The 26,932-nt window shown below is 43.8% G+C and overlaps 1 protein-coding gene across 3 annotated transcripts in view; it reads right to left on the reverse strand.

Annotated features, from left to right (window-relative positions):
• Positions 1–26,223, reverse strand: part of LOC134207714 (phospholipid-transporting ATPase IF) — a 70,285-nt gene extending 44,062 nt beyond the window's left edge. The window contains exon 1 of one of the 3 annotated variants that reach the window (XM_062683540.1): positions 25,741–26,223. In XM_062683540.1, the coding sequence (XP_062539524.1) occupies positions 25,741–25,785 (45 nt within the window). In that variant the 5' untranslated portion in view covers positions 25,786–26,223. Of the gene's footprint in view, positions 1–68; positions 678–25,740 lie in introns of those variants that run through there. The other 2 variants (XM_062683538.1, XM_062683539.1) reach the window with 2 other exon arrangements.
• Positions 26,224–26,932: the final 709 nt, after the last annotated feature.

Consider the following 26,932-nt stretch of genomic DNA (forward strand, 5'->3'; position numbering starts at 1 on the left):
TATAACCCCATTTTCCATCCAATTGCGTCACTGATCAAATCAATGACGTTATTGAAAGCATGGTTTACCTTTCCCCAGCACCAGAACGATCGCTTCCGGTAGGTGTGCTCCTCGCCGCTCATCTCGTTCAATCCCGGCTCATCCTCAACATTCGGCTCCGCCATTTTACGGACTGGCTCAAGTTGTCCCCTCACTGCTTTATATACCACTTTACAGCTTGTTAGTTTTCTGTCTCACTGTATTATGCCACTCTATCGATCATGAGACACTTGCAGCGAAAACACCAGCTGGCTCATTGTGTTAAATACATTTTCAAACACATTTTCTCCTATTTGTAAGATCCATTCAACGTAATTCTGCTTCACTACAGCCTACCCATATCTATCCACTTCACATGTTTCAAGCTCGATTAAACATTTATCATTTCATTTTTTTTTCTTTTTCGCGACCGGAAAACACCGCCAACGAGAGGCTCCACCAGGTTCCAAACAGATAAACAGCCCTATTAGCACCTCGTTGCCCTGGCAGTAGTTCGATGGGCAACTTTTCACATCTTCTTCGTCTTCGTTTCCGCGCACTCAACGGACGACCAACTACCGGCGCAGTAGGCTACTGAATGGGGTCGTCATTTCGCATTTCGGGGTGCTGCGATCGAAAACAACCGCTGCATAACCGCACAATCGGTGTGAATGGTGGAGCGGTTAAGCTTGCTCTGGGTTCAGGGTCTTCCTGGAATCCCCTTGCTCAGGTTGATACGGCTGGAAGATGGCCGGCAAGGGGATATCGAAGGGTTGCAACACTGTCGACCAACGATAACAGCAGCGGCGCAAAGGCGCTGAACTATTGTTCAGTGATAAGATAACGGGCGATGATTTTCGCTGGTTCTCACTGGGACTATGTAGATATTCTTGAGTGTGATGGTATCGGATGTTTGTGCTTGGTAAACCATTTTTTTGCAAATAAAATGTTGATTGTACTATTTTTAAAAAGCTTAACGGTTTTCCGAGCTACATATATAAAAAAAATACAACCTGTTTCATTACACACCTATTTTATTACATAAATAATGCAACTCATGGTGCTGTAGTATACTTGACAAAAACTTTAACTTTGTAAATCTAAACAAACGAAAGGCAATTTTGACTTAGAACCAACAGAACAAAATCTAAGAAAAATATAGATAGAATAAAAATATTAAAAAAAACACTCTTTCAAGGGGAACGTTTGAATCCACAGATTAATACAAATGTTGCAGCAGCTTATTTTTCAATTTTTTGCTTCGATTTTTCTATTTTACACACGACCGAAATTTGTACCGAACGAAATCTTCAGTTTTCCACACTATTTGTACTTATTCCGGTGATATCAATTGATCGATGCTGTGCGAAGCCAAACGATAACTGATTCGCGTTCTGCGCTGTCTCGCAACGATCAACGAATTCACGATCATGGCCCTAGCATGTGATCTGCTCCCTCTCTATCTCACACGGTCTACATTATTTACTGGTGTCATGCACATCCTCTACGATAAAGAAAAAACATAACTTATAAAAACGCCGCAGTATGCCATGCTTGCATCGTATGACGCTTATTTTGGATGGATATTGGAAGGAGACGCTTGGTTGTTTACTTCCATTGCAATTTCCCAAGCGTGCTTTCAAAAGCTTTCAAAATAATTCGATTCAGAGCAAGCTTTATAATTGAACTTTCCTCGTTCACTTTGCAGAATGGATTTTAATAGTGGTAGATAGATGGTAGATTAGATCACTTGATAGTAACAAAGTCGGAAAACTTCTATGACTAGGACTGTTGTCTCGGCCCAGGTGCACGTTCTACCACCGATGCGCTTCCGCACATCAGCCGAAAAAACTCGAAGTACATTGTGGTTGTTTTTGTTCGTGTGTTTGTTTGTTGATGAATTCATCTTTTATTTCCATTTTGGCTTTCTCGTACACGAATTTTTGATAGGAGGTCTTGGTCCTGAGTGCCAACTATTATATAAGAATCAACTCAACTCGACGAATTAGGGTGATGTCGGTCTGTAATCAGTATGCATTGGAGTGGGCGCAGTTGTATGAAAAAACGCAAACTTCATCCAATTAAGTGAGATCAAGGTTATCCTGAATCGTTTTGGGACCCCAATCAACTGTCCAAAATATGGGCTCGATTGATTGCGTCTTCGCTTTCCGCATCGCGTTTTAAATTTATATGGAGATTAGTATGGAAAAACTTACTTTTTTACATTTTTGCTTTTAGCGGCTTAAATGTATCGTCAATCACGTGACTCAATTACACGTAAGCATACAGTATGAAGGATGACGAAAGACTTTACCGTAGATGGTACGTAACTGGAATGTCTACAAAAAATGTTATATGCACGAAATCAATGTTTCTGCCTGCACTACCGGACAACCTACGGTTGTCAGAGGGCAAAACCCATCTTCCTTCTGGTCGGAATTTTTACTTTGATGGCATATAACTCCCGTTAGCTTCAAAGCCCTCGACTCCGAAAGCCCAAGACTCGATGGACACACTGACTACCATCGAGAAACCAGAAGGGCCTAGCCCCGCCCATAGTAACTCCTTCACCACAGTCAAACCCACCCTTCATACCTTGACCAAATCTGACTCCCAGGATAGTTCTCGGATTTCTCCCGACCCTGTCATCCTTTCACCCCTCCCCATCAATGAGAGAGTGAATTCAGGGGAGCTTACGCCGAAACGATCGGCAACTCCAGAGACGTCTGCCAACTCGACACCCACCAGTATCGCAAAAGTACGGATATCCCCTCAAACCTCCAACCAACACCAACGAGCCGACATCCGACCCAGGTAGCCGATGCACCATTGGACCGGAACCTTTGGAACGACGCCGGCGGCTGGTAAAGGCCGAGGACGAGAAACTGCAATATTAGCCCTGGATTGTCGGGGCGCCGATAAACCGGAAGTCGAGACCCAACCGGAACGACCGTGCCGACCTCGGCATCCAGTGGATGAAGAGTATAAGAAGAGCCTGTCAAGATCCCTTAGTAGTCGGGGCCCACAGTGCGAACGTCTTTCCCACACCGGAACTGGAGAACAACCTCCGGCACCATCGGGTAGACGGAAGAGGGACGCATTATCCCCCTGCAAGTTTGTTAAGCGCAAAGTTCCAAGCCGCTGTTTCTCCGGTGAACCTCGCGGGAAGCAAGCGAAAACCAGTTGGCGTTCTCGGGTTGCGATTTTATCTCCCTACGAAAGACGTGGGATGCAAGCTGCAAGGTAACGATCAAGTGCAAAGCAGAAATCTCCAAGTTAGTACGAAACTCTCCCTCTCACCAAGGCCGCGTTCTGGGCGGCTCCACCCCAGTACCCCGAATGCCATTAACCCGAAGGCCACTACCCCGAATGGTACAGTACCGCGAAGATTGCACGACAATTCCCCGAAAACCAATTCCTTGAATGCAATTTTTCCGAATGTAACAATTCCCCGAATGCAATTTCCCCGAATGTAACATTTCCCCGAATGTAACAATTCCCCGAAAATAAAGTAGTTTTTGCGATTGTACGACAATTCCCCGAAAACCAATTCCCCGAATGCAATTTCCCCGAATGTAATTTCCCCGAATGTAACAATTCCCCGAATGCAATTTCCCCGAATGTAACATTTCCCCGAATGGAACAATTCCCCGAAAACATAGTACCTCTTACAAACACATCGCAATCGACTGTATGCGTCCAAAAAAAAACAGCGTTTAAAGATACGTTCAAGTGTGTCTTATTGGACATTGCCAGCGCAATATCCTTTGGTGAAAATTGGCGTGGCCAGGAGTAGTTATCCTCGCTTTCACGATTTTTATCCTAGATTGAAATCAAGGATCACACCTTCCTTGATTTCTGATAGCAATTTGAATAAGGATTTCAAAAGAAAAGTATGACACTAGTATCCAATTCACAAAGTACACCGTAACTATGCTACGCTTATCAGCTCCATATCCTTTCGTAGTATAAGATGTTCTTGATCCTCAAAGATGTGTTTTTAAATTATAAAAATATCGGGATAGGTGCTTTTTTTAAGCAGAATCGTAAACGGCAATTCCGATTGAAAGCGTTTTTGGTAAATATTTTTTTATCTTCGAAATTAAACTCCTGTCCTGTAAATACCTTCTTAAGAAGTTTGAGGCAATGGTTCATGTGAATCCTTTTAAACAAAAATATTGCGTTTGCCCGGACTAAGGCAATGGTGAATGTGATTCCTTCTTTAAAAATAATGCATTTGCTCGGACTAATGCAATGGTAAATGCGTCGCTTCTTTAGGGAGTGTTTCCCCAGATTATTATTGTTATTATTCTATCTACCTTTAATAACACGTATCTGTCCGAAATAAGATAATATGGATGTAATCCATTCTTTAAAAGAAATCATTTCCATGAAGTAAAGCAATGGTAGATGTGATCCCTTCTTCAGAAATAGGCGTTAGCTCGAAATAATGCAAATATGAAAGAAATAAGAATGATAATAAGGATTGATGTGCTCTCTTATTTTGATGCCAATTTGGCCAGAATAAGGAAAAAATATATAAGAAATATGTATTGAATATATAATATTTTATCGAAAAACATTTTGCCGAATTCATTTTCTCAGAATAGCATTAGGCTTTTTTTTCAGATTGTTCTAAAAATTGGCTTTTTCTTGGATAAGTGTAGCATAGCAGCAGTTTTGAAACATATAATTGCTCCGTATCAATATTACATTATATCTGGCAAGCGAGCTTCTATAGTGAACGAATTATCTCCTCTCCTCTTGCCTTATTATGGACAGACGTTCTTTCTCGAGACGCTTTATACTGGATAGACGAGTTTATATAAAAAGGCATTATCTCCTCCATTAGCACTACATCGGGTAGACGGGATCATTTAAAGAAGGCACTATCTCATTGATTCACTTTATTTCAGACAAACGAGTTCATTTAAAGAAGGGACTATCTATCCTCTTTGCCTTATACCGGGCAAATGTGTTCATTTGAGGAAGACCAACGACCAAGGACCAAAGACCAAGGATACTAATACATTTAAAGAAAGCAATATCTCTTCACTTCGCTTTGGGCTGTTTTTCAACTTAGTCTTCTACTAACATTTCCACAGTTATTGAAAGCTTTCCCGTGCCTGCCAGTTGCATGAATGTCTTTTGTGGCAAGTGCAATGGACACACTGTGCTCAAAGAGCCGAAAATGCTTCTCACCCGGAAGCCTTTTTATCCTAGATTGAAATCAAGGATCACACCCTCCGAACCGAGAATCGAACTCGGAACCTCCGGATCAGAAATCCTCCAATCACTTTGTGCCGCACTCGAAAAGAAGAGAAGCATTCGGGGAAATGTTACATTCGGGGAATTGTTTCATTCGGGGAATTGTTACATTCGGGGAAATGTTACATTCGGGGAATTGTTATTCGGGGAAATTGCATTCGGGGAAATTGCATTCGGGGAATTGGTTTTCGGGGAATTGTCGTACAATCTTTGCAAACACATAATTGTCATCGACTATAAGCGCCCGAACAGAGCAGCGTTCAAAGATTTGTTCTAGAGTGTCTCTTTGGAAATACCGAACATGATCAAATCTTTCGATAGTATTGTATGCCCTTGATCTTCCTTATTGTTAAATTATAAAGATAGTAGAATAAAGTGTTTTCCAATTCATTTTTTTTTCTAAAATAGTCGAACAAAGGCTGAATTTCTTAGATGGAGTAGAATCGCGAACAGAAATTCCGATTGAAAGCATCATGGTCAAAATTTGTGAAATCAAACTCCTGTCATACGTAAGGTCTATCCCTTCTTAAGAAGTTACTGCCCGAGCAGCACAAGTCAGGCAAAACTGGTTGCAGCAACTTGATTGTAACCAAGTCTGGTTACATGTGAGTTGCAGTCACCTACGTGGAACATGTGTGCTGCTGGGATGTAATCTTGGATGTGAATCCTCAAAAAATTAAAATGCGTATGCCCGGAATAAGACAATGGTGAATGTGATCCATTATTTAAAATTAATGCATCTACTCGGAATAACGCAATGGATTACTTTGATCTCTACTTTGGAAGTAGGTGTTTCCCAAGAATAATGAAGAAGTGAATGTTATTCCTTCTTTGAAAATTTGTATCTACCTGGTATAAGGAAACGGTAGTTGTGATCTATTCATTAGAGTTAGGCGTGAGCTTGAAATAAGCCAAAATAGAATGAAATTACCTTTTTAGAAGAAGGAATTTGCCTGCAATAAGGTAATGATAAACGTAGTCTCTTCTTTTGATGTAGACGAGTTTGGCCGGAATAGATATGATATATGAGATCGCATCTAGCAATAAATATCAATTATATAGACCAAAAAAAATATCGAATTAATCGACGTGTTCATTTAAAGAAGACAATATCCCCTCCATTGTCCTTATACTGCCTAGACGTGATCATTTAAGAAAGGCATTATCTCCTTTTTTCGCTTTACTCCAGGCAAACGTGTTTAATTGAAGAAGGGTCCATCTACCCTCATTGTCTTATATTGGGCAAATGTGTTCATTTTAAGAAGGCATTATAACTCGTCTTCCCCTAAAACCGGGCGAAGCGATTATCAATAAAAAAAAGCTTTATACCTTTCCTTCGCCTTATACCGGAAAACGGATTAATTTTCTTCCTTTATCTCTATTCTCCTTCCTCATTTTTCCATTCTCTCTTCCTACATCTCACTTCGTATTTCGCCTTCTCTCGCTCCTCACTCACACTTCTCGCATCATATTTTTCACTTCTCACTTCTTACTCCACACTTTTCACTTCTTACTATGTACTTCCTTCTCATTTCTTACTTTTCACTTCTCACTTCTCATGTCTCACTTCTCACTTCCCACTACTCACTACTCCCAACTCACTGCTCACTACTCACTTCTCACTTCTCACTTCTCACTTTTCACATCTCACTTCTCACATTTCACTTCTCATTTTTCACTTCTCATTACTCATCTGTCATTTCTAACTTTTTCATTACGTTCTTCTCACATCGCACTTTTCACTACTCACTATTAATTTCTCACTTCTTACTCCTCATTCGGCCTAATGACGGTTCGGCATAATGGTCTTCGGCCCAATGACCAACAATCTTATTTTTTTTTACAATTTTTAAGCAAATTGTCTCGCGATCCTCACTTTTGTTGCAGCTCAAAATTATGTCAAACGCCAATTATGCGACTTTATGTAAAACGACGCAGATTTCTTTTTCAGTTTTAGTTTTATCTGCACTATGGAAACAATTCGTGGAAATGTTGCATTCTGGGGAAATGTTGCATTCGGGGAATTGTTACATTCGGGAAATGTTACGTTCGGGGAATTGTTATTCGGGAAATTTCATTCAGGAAATTGCATTCAGAATTGGTTTTCGGGGAATTGTCGTACAATCTACCGCGAAAACCATTACCCAGAAATCCATTACCACGAAAGGCCAGTACCCCTAAAACACTTCGAATCTGTAGCTTTCCAGTATCATTTTTCACACTCACAGATATCGATGAATCCAAACCAACAATCTTTGTGAAGAATAAAAAAGAGTTAGAGTTACTTAGTCGTGATTGGCCGAGAAACAACAAATAATGCACAGCTCACCAATTGAATAGTTTTCTCGGGACTAGAAAGCTATTCTCACTGTACATGCTTCGGAGTTTCTTTAATTCAAGACCAATAACGATGCCGACCACGTCCTCACAGTCAATTAGGATAAGGGGAGGAAAATTAGTTCGACACTCATTGCTACAAGAGACCGAGGAATCCTCTGCATCTCCATGAGCGCACTGGAAAGGAATAGTATGTTAGTTGGGAAGGAAATATATTGGAAATCGCCTTGGTAAGCGACTATTTTTTTCTTTTGAACGACGCCATATTCATGATGATACAATTAATTATATATACAATAATTAACTTTATTACCGGCCGCACAATGCAGAATACAATATTTCGGCAGATCGCGCGATCGTTCTGCTGTCCGAAACAAGAGAAAACACGCACTCAGAATAAAATAGAGTTAGAGTTACTTGGAAAAACGCATTGAAGATTTAACCAACTGTTTCACTAACAATGTTGATTTTTTTTTTTAATTTACTTAAATTGTCATTCCACCCCATTATTACCAGGAAAACTACTATTCTACGAAAGGGGGTGATAATGTCTCTTTCAATAGGACGTGTTTGCAGATGAGATAATGCTTTTTTCAAATGAAAGCGTTTGTCCGGTATAAGGCGAACAGAGTAGATGATGCATTCTTTAAGTGTACGCGTTAACTAGGCACCAGGCACACCGAGAATATAATGCCTTCTTTAAGCGCTTGCCCGGTATAAGGCGATTAGAGGTGATAATGCCTTCTTTAAGTTAATCCTTTTTCCCTGTACAAGATATACAGAGAAGATAATGACTATTTAAATGAACACGTTTGCCAGGTACAAGGCACACAAAGGAAATAATGCCTTCTTTATGCGTTTGCATTGTATGAGGCGAACGGAAGAGAGGATGCCTTCTACAAATCAACGCTTCATTTCGAAGACAAACAGAGCTCTCTCTCTCACCTACACACAATATATTACTCACTCACTACCTCTAGCTCACTACCTCTTCCTCACCAGCTATTACTAACTCATCTACTCTAACTCTCTCACCCGCTCTTACTCACTCACTTACTCTCAATCTCTCAATCACTCCTACTGACTCACTTACTCTTTAATCAGTACTACAAAAGATCGTAATCATAATAAGACAGAGAGCAAAACGCTTTTTTCTATATCTGGCGACAAAATGAAAGAATCGTGGGTTCTTTGATCAGTTTAGCATGAAAAGCAGTCATGAAAGGATGTTGCGCTTTATTTTAAATTATTTTTTTTTAAATTATTTTAATAGATATATGCAGAAAACAATAACTGGACGATAAATTAATCATATTCCTTGAATCCAACAAGTTGAAGGCAGTAATATACACAATAATAAAGCAGGTATTGCAAACTTTCATGTCCTGTCACGGAATAAAATTTTTTGAAATTTTTGCAGCATGCCTTTAATTCTTCGCGTTTCTACAGAGAATGAGAAGGGCAGATATGTAAACATCGCGTGACATCTCTCATTGAAATTGAGAAATTGCAGTACTGCTCTTAATCACTCACTCTCTCTTATTCACTCACTCACTCATTCACTCTTACTCATTCATTCACTCTTGCTCACTCTCTCACTCTTACTCGCTCATTCTTACCACTTATTATCTCTAACACGCTCACTCACTCACTTTTACTCATGCACTCATTCTTACTCACTCGCTTCCACTTACTCACTCGCTCACTCTTGCTCACTCACTCACTTTTACTCACAAGCTCATTCTTACTTACTCACTCGCTCTTACTCATTCGTTCATTCACTCTTACGCACTCACTCACTCACTTTTACGCACTCACTCACTCTTACTCACTCACTCGCTCTTACTCATTCACTCACTCTTACTCTTTGGCTCGGTTACTCAGTTACTTACTCACTCTCTATTACACACTCGCTCCACTCAGTCACTCTGACTCACTTACTCACTCTTACTCATTCGCTCTCTCACTATTACTCACTCACCCACTCTAAATAACTCAATCACTCCTACTCACTCACTCACTATTACTCATTGCTAACTCACTCCTACTCACTCGCTCTCTCTTACTCACTCAATCAAACTAACTCACTCACTCATTCAATCGTAGATTCTAAGCATTGGATCACACTTCATCCGAAAACCGGTGCTTTTACTATAGCGACCAAGAAGCAACTTCAACCTTTTTGCTTTTGTAGCCTTGCTGACGTGGACCGTAGTTAACCGCATTGGGTGCAATTGGCCTCATCAATCGTCAATCGCCATTACCGCTCACGGAAAATTGGATACTTAGTTCTATACTATGTTGAAACAGTTCCAAGTGAAGGGCAAACTATTGTTGATTCATATGAATTCTGAATAAACTTTTATTGAGTAACATTTTTTTCACCGAAATGAAGTATAAACTTGAAATATGGACTTATTAGAGATACTGGCTCATTCGGGGTAGTGTCCCATTCGGGGTAATGCCCAAGCAGCACATATGTTCCGCATGGGTTACTGCAACTCATATGACCAGATTTGGTCACAATCAAGTTGCTGCAATCATTTTTGCCTGACTTGTGCTGCTCGGGTGGTATTCGGGGTAATGGCATTCGGAGTAGTGGCCTTCGGAGTAATGGCATTATGGGTAATGGAATTATGGGTAATGTTGTTCCGGCCAACCCGGATGTCCTCGACATTGATGTCCCCTTTGATGTCCTCGACATTGAGGAAGATCTACCGGTTGTCGGTGTCCGGCAGCGAGGAAGTATGTCAATCACTTCTTCTTCTTCTTCTTCTTTATTGGCATTACATACCAATCACTATCATCAATGTATACATCCCCTATACATGTATACAACGCTCACCATCCCATGTGGGGGGGGGTTAAGGATCGACCCTCGAGGCTCCGTCCTAGTCAAAGCGTTTCAGGAAGGCGACCTCGTCACCCTCAATGACGAGGCTCCCACCTTCTGCAAAGGGCACTCTGCCAGCGCCATCGATGCGCTTCTCCTGGAAAGCCGGCAACGATCTGTATGGAAGCAATCACTTCCCGGGGCAGATTTCCACCAACGCTCCTGTGGACATTAAGAGACGCCGTTGAAAATACGGGGAAGCGTACTGCTCGTCCATCTCCGATTTCACCAGCATGATCCTCCCCCGGTCCAGTGGCCGTCTCGGCCATCGTGCACTCAGATGGTGGTCCGAGGAAACTCGGTGTGCGGTCAAAGCCAGACGCAAAGCTTTGCGGGCATTGAGGAAGCTCAGCACCAACCACCCTCTCAGGCCAGATGCCCTGGACTGTTATAAGGAGAAGCATCGACAGTGTAAGATCATCATCACGGAGGCGAAGTCAAAGCAATGGGAAGACTTTGTCGACAGCATCAACCCTTCTCAAACCACTGCCGAATTGTGGAGGCGGGTAAATGCGATAAGCGGTAAGTCGAGAGCGACGCCTATCCACCTTGACCAAGGCAACCAAACAATCTCCGAACCCGCACAGGTTGCCAACACTCTCGGGGAATACTTCGCCTCCCTGGTAGCCACTTCCCAGTACCCGGCCGACTTCCAAAACATCATTACCATCCACAATCTGACTCTCTTCTCTTCAATGGGAACTCATCTGGGCCGGACGAGTTGGGGTATCCCATGCTAAAACTGCTTCCTCCTGACGCTAAAACACAATTCCTCAATCTCGTCAAAGACATCTGGGAGAACCGTACTTTCCCTGATGACTGGAGCAAAAGTCTCGTGATCCCCATATCCAAAAACAACATGGCAGGTCATGGCACCATGTATCCACCAATCTCCCTTACCTCTTGTGCCTGTAAGACCATGAAGAGAGTGGTCAACCGCCGGCTCCGTGAAAGACTGGAAGTGGATGGAAGATTCGGCTTCCAACAGCACACTTTTCGCCCAGCACCAGCACATACTTTGCCAATCTGGGCAGTGTACTGCAGAGCGCGTACAATGAAGGCAAGCATGTTGACCTGGTCTCGTTTGACATAACCAAAGCTTTTAGCAGGGCCTGGACACCCCAAACTGCAAGAATGGGGCACCACCGGTAACATGCTTGCCTTTATTAACAACTTTTTTACCGGAAGGACTTTCACGGTCCCTATTAGCGGCTCTGCATCCGGAGAGTATGCCTTTGTTCTCTTGGCCTTCTCTGAGATCCTCCAAGGGGTCACCCTTTTCCTGATTGCAATGAACGGGGTCTTCGGCATACTACCGACCAACGTCCACTTCTTCGTTTACACCTACGACATCCTCCTAGTCAGGGCCGGATTTAGACGGAAGGTGGCCCCGGGGCCGACAGCTCGTGGGGCCCCAAAATGTACAAAAAAGGTTGGTTTTAGTACATAATATTTGTGGGGGCCAAGCCTCCCCCCCCAGCCCCCGCTAAATCCGGCCCTGCTCCTAGTAGTCGTAGGAGGAACTCCCGGACGAACCAGGATCAAAGCGCAGGCAGCGGTTAGCGCAATCTACCGCTGGGCTATCTCCAACGGCTTATGAACACGGGTAAGTGCACCCGGGGCCACGGTTGCCATTGCTGCTATCAAATCGGAGGACCGTCTATCAAGCTTAGCAATGATCCCATACCCAACCGAAAAGTCGTTCGCGTTCTTGGTGTAGACATTGACCGGCGGCTTACCTTTCTACCACATTTCCAGTCCGTAAAGGTAGCCTGCAAGCCCCAGATCAATATTATGAAACCCTTAGCCGTGAAACACCGTACCAACAACCGACACACCAAGCTAAGTATAGGCCAAGCAACCATAGACTGTCGCCAGCTATATGGTTTGGAGCTAACCGTATTTGCTCGAAAGCCCCTCGTCAGCGTACTTTCCCCAGTCTTCAATAGCTACGTCCGGCTGGCTTCCTGTCTCCTCCCCTTCACACCAGCAGAAGCAGCTTGCGATAATGCCGGAATTACCCCTTCCGACATAGGGTCCTCACGGCCATCGTCTACAAGGCCATCTCCATCGTCTACAGGGCCGCCTCCATCGCCGCTGTGACCTCAGGAGAGCATAGGATTCCTCTCCTCGACGAGGGTCTACAATGGTAGAGTGATCAGAGCGCAAAGCTCCAAAGAGGCCTGATGCCCTGACAGCGTACCTTACCAGCTGGAAGATCAGTATCAACGCGGCGAAGACCCAGGTCACCATTTCCCCCACTCTAAGTCTCCTAAACATGTTCCACCTAAGGATTGTAAAATCATCCTCAATGGCACGACTGTGAAATGGACCAATGAGGTCTACTACCTTGGCTTGACCCTCGACAGCAAACTTATACAGCAGTTCCAGCTGCTGGTAAATCGAAACATAGTAGTCGCGCTCCTAGGTCCACTCGTATGGACCTCCTCTGGCTTCAATCGTCCACCGGTGCCCCATTCACGCTCAACACATCAAGATAATCAAGCTGACGCTCCCTTACTTCTGTACACGGCAGCTGATGTCCAACACATCCTCAACGAGATGTGTGACAAGCTTCAGCAGTGCGTGTTTCACTCGTTTGGAACAAGTTCGACTAATAGGAACAATAAACAATTTGCTATTCACTGTGGAATGCCCGCTCTGTAATGTGGAAGAGCACCGAACTACTGGACCTACTGACACCTCAAAACATTGACATCGGTGCGGCCAAGAGAACAAAGGAAGCACTATCATCCTGCGCGTAGAATGTGTCCTTATTATCATCAGTGCTTCCAGAGTGTGAGCTGTAAACGTTGATTATGCCGAAGTTGAAGAACCGGCCTTTGATCCTCAACCTGCACATTCTCTCATTGATCGGCCACCACCCGATCTCGCGCCTTCGCATATCGCCCATCACTATGAAGGATGTTCCCAGCTCGTAAATAAATCAATAGGAATCCGACCTGGACCCATGTCAAGGCTAAAACGGCCAGCCACCCAGGATCAACATTTTTAACGTTGGCCCTATGTACCCCTGCAGGTGCTCAGAACTCATGATGACTGACTGACTATCAAACAAACCGTCATTCTACCGAAACATTTATAATTAAATGGCCGTGAAATGGTCAAGCAATCCATATTAGGAAACACACGTATCATAAATCATGATTTTGCTTTGCAATTTATACCACTGTAAATCTTTAGATAAGCTTTTATAGAAGCATATGGTGTGTACGTGAATAAATTAGTCTGCACCCCGAAAAATATGCGTAATTTTCTTCATTCAAGAATTCATCAAAAATTATTCTGGATTTCAACAAATGGAAGAAAACGTCAGAATTTGATGAATGTGCAGCGTTAGGCATAATTTAAATATTGATCCATCATGCTTTGAGCTGCTCTTTGACGCACTTATTTATTCCTAACAAGGCATACCTGCGATTACACTTTAATGTTTTGCCGAAAATGTCACTACTCCGAACGCCATTCCTTCAAATAGGCGTTGATGGTTCATGAAGTAACTATTTGATGTAGAAATCCAATGGGAAGCAATTTGACGACCCCCTCACGATTGGGAAATTGTTTTTTTTTGCGATAATATGTCACAGTCACACTATCTAATCTGGTTGATGCAACGATTATTGCCGATTTCTCAACGAAGAGTGCTGTCATGAGCTCACTGGTAATGAGCTAATAAATATAAACGCAAGATTTGGTCGAAGCTCACACACAGGCTATTAAGGCATGTTGTCAATCTGCGATCATCAACAGTTTATGGTGTCATTTGCAACATTACAACACAATCTGATGAATCATAAAGTAAGATGGAACAAGAGTGTCGTCCAGCCCAAATCTTATTTTAAAATCGACCTTCGAATCCTTTTGACTGAGGATATCCAACAACAAATGTAGGTACGAATGAATTGATACGAATTACTTTTGGTTTTCATTCTACGAACAAAATATCACAAATCAGTCAAAATGGCGTATGGTGCGGTCTCGCTTAACCCCGAGTCTATAGTGTCTATAATTGGAATATTTCCCTGATTTGTTGACGGTATATCAATATAAATACAATTCAATTTTAGAATTCAGACAAGAAATTGTAATTCCCTGTAGAAATTTGGAAGAGTTTTCTATAAACATTCCAATGCACTTCCTGTGCAAATTCAAAATACCGCCATTGGGGGTGACAATGGGTCTGGGGGTTAGAATGGGTAATCGCACTTACCGGCAGCCTGGAGTTCGTAGAGCAAAATCATTCAAAAAGGTCTCCTATATTTTAGACTTCTTGCCCTAAGATACATTCAATCCATTCTTCAAGCATTATAAGTACAGTACAGTACAGTGCAGTGACCCATTCTCACCTCCATTTGACCCATTGTCACCCCCGACAACGGTATTTTTTATGTAAATTCAAAAGAATGTAGCATAAAAAAAAGCGACCTCATTGTACGCCGATGTAAAACCGATGTATAGCCCTGCTCAGCATTTTTTTAGAGGGATGAAGGCAAATCTGCAAATAGACACCTGAAATTGTCACTCAGGGAATGGGGTTGACGGAAGGCCTGCCCACTAAACCCACCCAAGAAAAGGAAGGTTACTTGAACTACCCTCTCTTCTAATGCCCTGATCCCCCGAAACTACCTTCCAGTATTACTTCTGCAGGATAGGCAGTACTAAGCGTACTCTTCCTAAAACGACACTTCTGAGCCCTTTGGCTCCCTTGTTTGTGCCAGTAAGCACACAAAAGCTTTGAGCCCTTAAGCCCTTCATCTTTTCCTTGTGCCAATCAGCACCACATCCTTTTTCGTTGTGTTTTTTAGCCATTTAGTTTAGGAAGCTGCCCCGTAACCGACGACCCGTGACCGGACGAGTGTCGAGATCGATCCAAAGATTCCGGTTGGAGTGAACTTCCGGTGCAATTGTGCCCCGACGAACCGAAGGCGGTGCATTCGCACGCCACGGTCTACTCATCTGATCCCCGGCGGTGGGCCTAGCCTACTCCGATAACCGACTTTCGATGCCCTTGAGCCATTCAGCTCCCACCTTATTCGTTGAGCCATTTAGCTCCCGCCTCGGTCGCGAACGACTCGGATAGTCCCCGACGGCGGATCTAACCTACTCCGACGAGAAGTTCCCCGAAAGCGGTGGCTCCCCCGAAACCGGCCGTTTCGCCACGTTCTGCGGCTACGCGGTTGCCGCAAGCTGACGACGTTGGTAGCTGGCAATAGCGTTCCCATCAGGGAATCAATATTCGAGCAACGCCTAACAATATACTCTTTGTCATCAACAGAGTTTGTTACTGACAAACGCACCTAGCGACAAACCTTTATCAGAGCCCGAACACAATATGACAAGAATCATTTGCCTTGCATGCTCTGATATTTCCCAAAATACGATGCTAATTTTGTAATCATTGTTCGAATCTCGAATATTTCCATAAAAGCAGAAACTATGATAGCATAAAACCGACATTTGCTCAAGAAATAATGCAAAATAACGGGATGAAAAGTTAGCAACAAGATTGTCTTCTTTTTTGTTGCTGACAAAAATTTTCGGATCTTTGTCATTATTTTCTCCGACAAAAACAAAGCTTTGTCGTTGGTTCTCTTTTGTCGCTTGTTTCGTATGCGCATTCCAGAAAAATTGATTCCTTGGTTCCCATACATAATTGGCATATATCTTCCGAGGCGGAGTGCTCATGGTCCGATATCCACAATGGCGGCCTGCTGCTGCTCCGTGCGACAACTACGTTGTAAGATGTCGACAATTCTGGACGTCAGTCTTGCGACCACTCTCCACAGTTCTGGGTTCTGACACATTCTTCTGACGATGTTATCAGTGGTAGTGTCCATTCAGCATTTCTCCAACAGCGCACTCCTCTCCGTTTCGAAGCGGGGACATGTGAACAGGATGTGCTCAACCGTTTCTGTTGCGACAGGCGGAGGAAGCCGCATGTGCGAACCTGTGCAGGTATCACCTGAAGCATCCGTGGCCTGTTAAGAACTGGGTCAAGCCAAAGTTTAGCTCTCCATGAGGTCTGCCGACACACTTGGGCTAAGCGATGGGTCCACCTTCCCTTAGGCGAGATGTCCAACTTCCTCTGCCATTTTGCTACCGTTGCTGCCTTGGTATTCCTGCGAGCATTACCGGGCCCTAGTAGTACACATGCTCCAGGTCGGTTGCAGTAACTGATATCCGACCGAATTTAGTCACAATCAAGTTGCTGTAACCAAATTCGATAGAAATGTGCTACTTGGGTGCCCCTGAGGACGTAGCACTCCTCGTCTTCCTCCACAACCAGTTTGATAGGCATCATGCCCGCGTGTACACATGCCGCCTCGCGAGATACGGTGCGATATGCGCTGATGACTCTCAGGCACATTAGCCTATGTGTACTATCCAGCTTTCGCACGTTGCAGTTTGCACTCAACGCCGACACTCAGACTGGACCTCCGTATCGCAGTATTGAAACCGCCAAGCTTGCCAGCAGCCTGTGCTTGCTGAAGCACACCCTAGAGCCGTTCGCCATCATCCTCGATAGTTCTACTATCGCCTTCACCGCGCGCTTGCAGACGTATTCGACATGACTTTTGAAGCTCAACTGATCGTCGAGCATCACCCCCAGTTGTTTCACAGATCTCTTGGAGGTGATGTCGCAACCACCGACTCTAATTGTCGCCTTCTGCACCGATTTCCGGTTGTTGACGACTATCATCTCCGTTTTATGATGCGTCAGCTGTAGCTTCTTACTGCGCAACCATTCCTCTACTAGATAGATCGAATAGGTTGCAGTCAATTCGATCTCCTCGATGGACTCTCTGTACACGGTCATGGTAACATTATTCGCGAATCCCACTAACTTGGCTCCTGGCGGGAGCTTCAACACGCCATCGTACATCACATTCCACAGTAATGGACCCAAAATTGATCCTCGTAGTTCACCTGCCGTGATGGGGGCGCTAACCAAGCCCTCGTCTGTCTCGTAGATCAATACTCGATTCTGGAAGTAGCTTCCCAGAATCTTGTACAGCCCTACCGGTACTCCCAGTCGAAGCAACGAGTTCGCGATCTCCATCCAGCACGCACTGTTGAATGCATTCCGCACGTCGAATGTTATTACTGCACAGTAACGTATACCGCGTCGCTTGCATTCGATGGTGACCTCTGCAGTGTCAACCACCGAATGTCACCCAGAGTAGACCGTCCTCTCCGAAAGCATGATTGCTCATTCGATAATCCTCCCACCTCCTCCACGTACGGCGACAGCCTGTTTTGGATCAACTTCTGCAGTAGCTTCCCTAACGTGTCTATTAGACAAATTGGTCTGTCTAACAGTTTTATCAACAGCACCTCTTTTATATATTCGGGAATGTCCGCTCGTCCAGATACCTCTGCATAGCTGACCTGAACATGTCCGGATTGGTCGTTATGGTTGCCTTTAACGCTATGTTCGGGTCGAGGGACTGCCACCGTCATTAGCTCCTCCAACGTCACCCTCGCCACCTTTTCGTCATCTGCTCCTATTCTCGCTGCTGGCGGCCAATGGATGGTGCGGGAATAGTACTTCGACGATCGTCTTCAGCCTCGTTGGACACCACTCGGGAGGAGCCAGTGCCCCTATTGTTTAAGCCATCACAACTCGATAGGCGTCTCCCCATGGGTTCGAATTGGCGCTCTGGCACAGTCTGTCGAAGCAGTCTTTCTTGCTCTCTTTGATGGCCTTGTTTAGGGCCAGCCTCGCCGCTTTGGAAATCTCGATGCGTTTTTCCCTCACTTCTGCCGAGCGTGACCTATGTAGTCTTCTTTTAGACCTGAGGCAGATTGCTCGAAGGGCTGCAAATTGATCGCTGCACCAGCATACCTGAGGCCTGCAGTTCCGTGGTCGTGCCTTCCTCGGCATAGTAGCGTCACACGCTCGAAACAGGACCGCAACGCCGCTCAAACCTTCCGTGTTTTCTTCCAGACCCATAGCCTCTATGAAGGTACCACCGTCGAAGTGGGCCTCGCTGCTTATCCTGTGAAGCATAGCCAAATGGTCACTGTGGTTGTAACCGTCGTCGACCCTTCACTGCAAATCACCAATCAAACTTAGACTGCAGAATGTTGCGTTTATTATCAATTCCACTTCTTTTCGCTGGAAGGTACTTCTTGAGTCTTCGTTGCACAGCACGACATCAAGCTTGACTAAAGCCTCTAGCAGCGTTTGCCCTCTCCGACTAGTACATCAACTTCCCCACTCTATCGCCCAAGCATTGAAGCCTTCTGCAATGGCTACTGGCGTGCTACCCACTGGTTTTGATGTCATCCGATCGACCATCTGGGTGAATTGTTCTATCGGCCACCTTGATAGAGCATACCAGCTGCAGTAGTACACTACATTTATTTTCGATATAACTGAACCCTCAGCTCTTGTGTACTGACCAGTCAACTTTCAGCTTACCAACTTTGATCGTCGGTGGCCGGTACCTCAACGTGGCTATCCGCGTCCTTTGCCTCCACCGCTCCACCTTGGTCCTTGATGGGCTAGGCGATCTTTTCCGATGTCGTGACCTCATCCAGTTGCTTATATTGGAGGGTCACTTCGTCATGTTGAGCCCTCACTTCGACACTATCGCCTGGGATCTCCTGGGCTAGTGCTCCTTAAGAGGTACCGCTCGCCTGTGATCCCTTCCTTAATACATGGATCATCTCGCCCGCTCTCGTCCTCTTCATGCTGCGAACCTCTTTACCCACGTTCATCAGTGTATCGGAACTGCGCATCGCCTTGAGCACATCGGCGTAGCGCTCTTTCCCGGTTTTAATAAGCAGTGCACAATGGGGAAAATGTTGCATGTTTCGAGCAAAATTCGATAACTCAAAAGGCCGCTGAACGAAAATTGTGACCAAGAACTTTTCTTAAACAAAATTTTCCCAGGAATCGAATGGGGGTGATTTCGGGTCCGGCACGCCATTCCTAATAGGACTTTTGGACGTTTTCCCCCAACTTCCCCCAGAACTTTGGTATTATGAACGGAATGCAGCCGTTATAAGCAGTTTACGGCATATTTCTGATTGAATCTGAATGATAACAATATTGTTGGGTAAGCGCAGTGTTGTTTTATCTGGAGAGTATGTTAGTTTTAGGGGAATATGGGGTAAAATAGTCTCATAAATTATATACATACAAATGGATTTTTGTCTGTCTGATCATTATAGATTCGGAAACTACTGAACCATTCGGCGTGAAACCTAGTATGCAGATGTTTTTGGCGTCGAGAAGGTTCTTATGATGCTTGGAGACCCCTCCCTCTTTTGAATGGGGGCTTCCACATAAATAAAAAAATTACAGCATAACTCAAGGACTAATCAAGCAAATGCAACCAAAGTTGGCATGTTAAGGTTTTTGAAGTCAGGAAATGTTTCTGTGGCGGTTCGTGACCCTCCCCTTCTGGAATGTAACATAAATTTCTGCATAATTCGGAAACTAATAAAGCAAATGGAACCAAATTTAGCATGTTGGATAAAATAAGCAAGAAATGTTTCCGTGTTAGTTCATGAGCCCTCTCCTCTCTGCTAGGAGGGGGGGGGGAGGGCTCCCATACTTATGGAATCGAAATTTACACATAACTCATAAACTAATAAAGCAAATGGAACCAAATTTGATATGTTAAGGTTTTAGAATTTTGCAAATATTTCTTTGTGGTGGTTCGTGACCCCTCCCCCTTCTGGAAGGGGAAGCTCTTATATAAACTAAACATAAATTTCTGCAAAATTCGTAAACTAATCAAGCAAATGGAATCAAATTTGGCATGTGGTGAATATAATAGGCAAGAAATGCTTCCATGGTAGTTCGTGACCCCTCCCCTCCATGGAAGGAAGGGGGGAGGCTCCCATACAAATGAAATCGAAATTTCCATATAACTCAAAATCTAATCAAGTAAATGGAACCAAATTTGGTATGTTAAAGTTTTTGAAGGCAAGAAATATTTCTGTGATGGTTTGTGACCCCTCCCCATGCTGGAAAGGGAGGCTCTCATACAAATGCTATTCATTGCAGCTAAAGACTTAGAAGATGCGATTGAACACTTGAATGCAGAGTTGCATTCTTTAAGTAGATGGTGAAAGTACAAAATTGGTGGAAGTATTAAAATTAAAAGTATATGATTATTTCGCAAAATCGTTCAATTGATAATGTCTCGGTGAAAAGTGAGGACGAGACACCGCATACGAGAAATTAAATGTCTTAAATAAATATCTGTGCACCACCACAGAAACATTTCTTGCCTCCAAAACCCTTCCATGCCAATTATGCAGAAATTTGTGTTTCATTTGTATGAGAGCCCCTCTTCCAGAAGAAGAAGGGTCACGAATCACCACAGAAACATTTCTTGACTTCAAAAACCTTAACATGCTAACTTTGGTTGCATTTGATTGATTAGTCCTCAAGTTATGCTGATTTTTTTTTTATCATAGATTTCATGCCGAATGGTTCAGTAGTTTCCGAGTTTATAATGATTAGACAGACAGACAGAAATCCATTTGTATGTATATAATGTATGAGACTATTTTACCCCATATTCCCCTAAAACCAACATACTCTCCAGATAAAATAACACTGCCCTTACCCAACAATATTCTAATCATTCATATTCAATCAGAAATATGCCGTAAACTGCTTATAACGGCTGCATTCCGTTCATAATACCAAACTTCAGGGGGAAGTTGGAGGAAAACGTCCAAAAAGTCTTATTAGGAATGGCGTGCCGGACCCGAAATCAAAAAAAATTTTTTGAGAAAAGTTCTTGGTCACAATTTTCGTTCAGCTTCAGGTCTCTTGACATATTGCCCGTGCATTATCCAAAATGTCCATAATGTCATCGAGTTGCACCACAGCGACGGTCAAGCTCGGCAGGACGCCACTCGACCCTATCTCCACCGTGTTTTGCTGCTGCTTGCCGACTATTGAGCACCGTTATCACTCTCCACAGCTCTATACCTCTCGCACCCGATGCGTTGGGTGGAGATCTCTCCAAATCTCTTATTACGAAGGGGTTCACTTCCGTTTCTTCATTTGTTGGTTTAGTTTTATTCATGACTGTTGGGTCCCCCTTAGGGCTTTCCTCAAACCCAGCTGGAATAGTAGCCTTCTTGATCCCTTGGTTATCTTTGCTGATACATGCAGTAAGGCCATGAAGGGGTTGACACCTCGGTGTTTAGAGCCGGATCGACGTAAGCCAGGAAGGAATCAACTGGTCCTACTCCCATCTGGTTGGTTAAGCCAGACGGCTGGATTGGGACTGCGTGCCCCAAGGACAGCCACGGATTAACGGAACGGAAGGTAGCTGTGGCATTAGTCCACCCGCCATATCAAGACGGTGTCACCCGGCTTTACTCAATGAGTGGAATGACACAACTGTCAGCCCTTGATGCATTGTATCTATCTCGATTTTTGCTCGTGTCCTTGCTGCCCGGTTGGCCCCCGCAATGGATGCCAGCACTCAGAGGGGGCCGAAATAAAAAAAATCACGGTATCAAATAGAGAATAATTTTATTAGCTACAGGGCTAATTAACAAATCGACTGTAAAATCCAAAGATTTAGAGGATATTTTGAGTAGTCTAGAGCAGCAATTCTCAACCTGGGGTACATGTACCAAAGGGGGTACCTTCGTTGGTCCTAGGGGGTACCTCGGACAAAAATGCGTAATGGCGGACGTATCACAATTAAAATCGAAACTTATTGATAAAGTTTTGGCAATTGTGTATTTTTCATTTCAAAACTTTGTCTTGTACAAAACATGCATTATTGTTTTTCTCAGAGGCCGGGGTGGTATGTGCAGTGCACAAATGTTTTCTCCATTCAGATCGGTCTATGGCTACATATCGCCAACCAACCTCCGCAGACTGTTCCGCAAATCGTCTTGCTCGCCGCGCATCTTGCCTTCTTGCTCTCGTAGGATCGTTGTCAAGAACCAATTCCATCAGATTGTTACTCGTCATTCTGGCTACATGCTCGGTCTACGGGTCTCGCTTTGAGATACCCAGAAAGCTCTTTCAATAGGTTCGGAAGCCTCCTTTCGAGAAGGTCGGAAGCCTCCTTTCAAAAATCTCGGAAGCTTTTCAAAGGCTCGGAAAACTACTTTCAAGAGGCTCGAAAGCCTCCTTTCAAGAGACTCAGAAGCCTCTTTCCAATAGGCTCAGAAGCCTCTATCCAATAGGCTTGGAAGCCCCCTGTAAGAGACCTGAAAGCCGTCCTCCACGAAGCCTGAATCCTGCTTTCAAGAGGCTGGAAAACCTCTTTTCAAGAAGATGGAAGCCTTGTTTTAGGACGCCCAGAAGTCTACTTCCAAGAAGCTTGGAAGCTGCCTTTTAAAGGGTCGGAAGCCTTCTTTCAAAAGGCTCAGAGGACTCCTTTCAAGAGGCTCGAAAACTACTTTCAAGAAGATCAGAAGCCTACTTTCAAGAGGATCAGAAGCCTCTTTATGATTGGCTCAGAAGCCTCTCTTCAGTAGTCTCGGAAGCCTTCTTTCAAGAGTCCTGAGAGCCGTATTCCAAGAAGCCCATAAGCCTGCCTTCAAGAGACTGGGAAGCTTCTTTTCAACAGACTGGGAAGCCTCTTTTTAAGAGGCCGGAGGCCTTGTCTTAAAGCGCCCGAAAGTCTACTTTCAAGAGACTGGGAAGCTTCTTTTAAGAGGCTTGAAGCCTCCTTTCAAAAGCTCGAAGCTTTTCAAGAGGCTCTGAAAGCCTCCTTTTAAGTGGCTCAAAAGCCTCTTTCCAATAGGTTCAAGCCTCTACCCAATGGACTCAGAATCCTCCTTGCAAGAAGCCTGAAAGCCGTCTTCCAAGAAGCCCGGAAGCCTGCTTTCAAGAAACTGGGAAACCTCTTTTCAAGAATATGGAAGCCTTGTTTTAGGCTCAGAGGACTCCTTTCAAGAGGCTCAGAAAACTCCTTTCAAGAGGCTCGGAAGCCTCCTTTCAAGAGGATCAGAAGCCTCTTTACAATAGGCTCAGAAGCCTCTCTCCAGTAGGCTCAGAAGCCTCCTTTCAAGAGGCCTCAAAGTCGCCTTCCAAGAAGCCCGGAAGCCTGCTTTCAAGAGGCTGGGAAGCTTCTTTTCAACAGACTGGGAAGCCTATTTTCAAGAGGCCAGAAGCCTTGCTTTAAGACGCCCGGAAGTATACTTTCAAAAGGCTGGGGAAGCTATTTTTGAGAGGCTGGGAAGCCTCCTTTTAAAAAGCTCGGAAGCTTTTCAAAAGGCTCGAAAGCCTCCTTTTAAGTGGCTCAAGCCTCTTTCCAATAGGTTCAGAAGCCTCTACCCAATGGACTCAGAATCCTCCTTGCAAGAAGCCTGAAAGCCGTCTTCCAAGAAGCCCGGAAGCCTGCTTTTAAGAGGCTGAGAAACCTCTTTCAAAGAGGATGGAAGCCTTGTTGTAGGACGCCCGGAAGTACGGAAGCTTACTTTTAAGAAATTCAAGGGCTTGGAATTGTTCTTTCAAGAGACCTGGAAGCCTGCATTTAGGAAGGGTACCTTAATTAATGCAATAGTAAGAAGGGTACCTCTCAAGAAAAAGGTTGAGAACCGCTGGTCTAAAGAAAAAAAATCCTAAATAAACTTGTCGAATGGTTTGGTCTTAGTTTTGACCGCTATTTTCGTTTCTCAGAGACTGCCGGTACCGGTTGCTCCTTGCAATAAATCTAAAAATCTCATATTAACAAAATTATTTGAAAATTGTGGATCGGATTATTTCCACATTTGGACTGTTGCTATCACCATTCAGATGACCAAATTCTGTAGGGCCTTTTTGCTCTAATGACTTATACCGGTGTAAAGGTTAAAGGGTAAGGATGATGTAGATTTAGGATAAATTGGCTTTGGAGTTTATTGTGCCAACCATCAGGAATATTTGAATAATTTGTCACGATTTTCGAAGCTCCCTCCTCCTTGATGTACCTTGGAGTACGTCAGTTCCTTTAGTTGCGTGTAAGAGACAGCCATTATGGACCATATGAGCTGAGGAGAATGGTCTTCCAGCCCGTTCTGGACGCTTCGATCGATTCCATACGAAGATCTACAAATACCAACGACACTGCAAAGTTCCTTAAATGTGTTGCTATATCCATAGATCAGCTAATAGTAAAAAATATCACAAAATTTCATAATTTTTCAGGGGCAAACTGCTTACTATTCAAAGCATCTTCAATCCACTAATCTTTTGAATCTTACTTTTAAGTGATATTCAAATAGAAATTAGAATGTAAAATATTGCACTTTTTTCTTTAGTGCATTTCGCCAAGAGCGTCGGGAATGTACGCTACGGTCTGATTAGAAGATCCAGATTTGACGTTTGGCAAAAAAAACCCAATCTCCTATTACGGTTGTGCTGATTTTAAATATAAAATAAAAATATCATAACCATGGCATTAGGAGTTACATCAGTGTTTGTACATTCTCAATCGTGTCTGCTCTTCGATCACTCCGCCTACTGCGGAATAAACAAAAAAAACTACAATCCAAGCATTGTTTGTTATTTGTTGAGAATCTTTGTAGCACTTTGGCGCGTTTAGTTCAATCCCGCGCGGCGAGGATTTCCCATCACGCGCACGCTGTTCGAAATCGATATGCCTATGTAATAATAAATGGTTGTTGTTATGATTTCAATCTCATTCTGGATATGATGATTATCGTCAACCGGCACGAAAACAAGTGTCACTATTGTCCACACAGATTTATCACGCGCGCCTAAGCCAAATCATTCTCACTCTATCGACTACAGCTTGATGTTTCGCGATTTTCGTGGAATTTCTCGCCTTATGTCATCCACGTGCGCGTCATCAAAACAGTTTACCAGAGGGCACGTGTATGATGTCGCTGGGGTAGCGCCATTCTCGTTAATTCATAAAATATTCACAGAAACTGCAGCGCGGAGATACCGTTTTCCGTCCTCGCGCACCGGTCCAGATCGTTTCTTAATTGATTCGAATTGATTGGACGCGCGAATGCGCGACCAACCTAGCAAGCGATATTTTTATATGAGTTTGAACTTTGCCCAAAATATCTTCGCCTGGATCGGATTTCATCTCGTGCGGAATATTTTCGCTGCCACGAATCTGATTGAATTTATGATCTTCCAGATTGTTTATGCACACTTTCCAGCGAATTGGGCTCATTGCTCAAATTTGCGCAGTCATTCCTAAATTGATTGCTTTTCAATTGAAAGTTGTTTGTTCGTTTGGTTTGCTTACCATTTTTCCGCATGCACCGAGTCTTAGCCGCTTGAGACAATTCATTGGTTTAATCCCCGTATAAAAGATTTAAAACTTTTGATAATTCACTCAACGAAACGCATCTCCAAAATCACCGTATTTTAAAGACAGTAAGCCTTGCTTTCTCGCAACAGGACATGATCACAACACTGCACTCCCCGAGTAACCACAGCGATACTATCGCGCACTTAGCCGATGCCTACCAAGAAATGCGTAACTTTGTAAAACAAACTCCTACGAGCTGTGTGCCACGCACGCACGACCAGTCGCTGCGCACGCCGTATAGAAACTAATCAATTAAACACTTCACGAGTGAATCAAACATTAAATCCTGGCAAGTCTTGTTTCAAGCGTCTCCATATTACAATATAGTCCAATATCCGACGAGTGTTGGGAGCTCGCTTAGCACCAAGATTGTCTCCACAAGTCACGGAAGAAGCGAAAATTTCGCGTGGCGTTCGATTGAACAATGATGCCAATTTGATGGGGACGCCTTGTCGCAAACTCGTCGATGCCCAGATATTGCGGGAACAGCTTTTTGCAATTTTACCAATACGAACAACCCCTAATCGACACACGGCAGTTCCATTGCATCATGTTTATCACGATGGTGACTGATAGGCCAAATATGCCTACATACAAACACTCAACAACATGCGCGTTTTCTGAAGTGCCCAATAGATGTTGTGTTGTGGTGGTGCACCGCCGGCTGGACCGCCCACGGGCATGATTGATAAGAATCCCGTGGGTGCGACCATAGTTTTGTTCTTATCTTTTCGAAAAAAAAAAATATCCACGTCGATGAGTTTGGCGTTGATTTGTGTCTTTGAGTGGTGTAATTCGAAAGACACGTGTTCTGATCTGGTTAGCATTGGCCTTCCCGTTGTTTGGGGATCGATTTTCTTGTTATTGATTATTGTTATCGCTCGTGTATTCTAATCAGAAAGATAGCGGAATAAGATCAATTGCAAGTATGACCCATGGTACCGGAAACCAAGAACACCAAGAAAACATAAGAAACACAAATAGAGTATGATAGCTGGAGTGGAACTTAGTAAAGAAATAATCGATCCTATTTTCTTTGCAACAGTTTTATGCGCGTAGTATCAAGGCTGCACCAGACTAGGAAAACTGTGGGTGAGAAGTCCATGTTAAGCAAGATGTTATTTTC

Source organism: Armigeres subalbatus, chromosome 1 (genome assembly GCF_024139115.2).
Source record: "Armigeres subalbatus isolate Guangzhou_Male chromosome 1, GZ_Asu_2, whole genome shotgun sequence".
In the NCBI taxonomy this organism is placed as follows: domain Eukaryota; kingdom Metazoa; phylum Arthropoda; class Insecta; order Diptera; family Culicidae; genus Armigeres; species Armigeres subalbatus.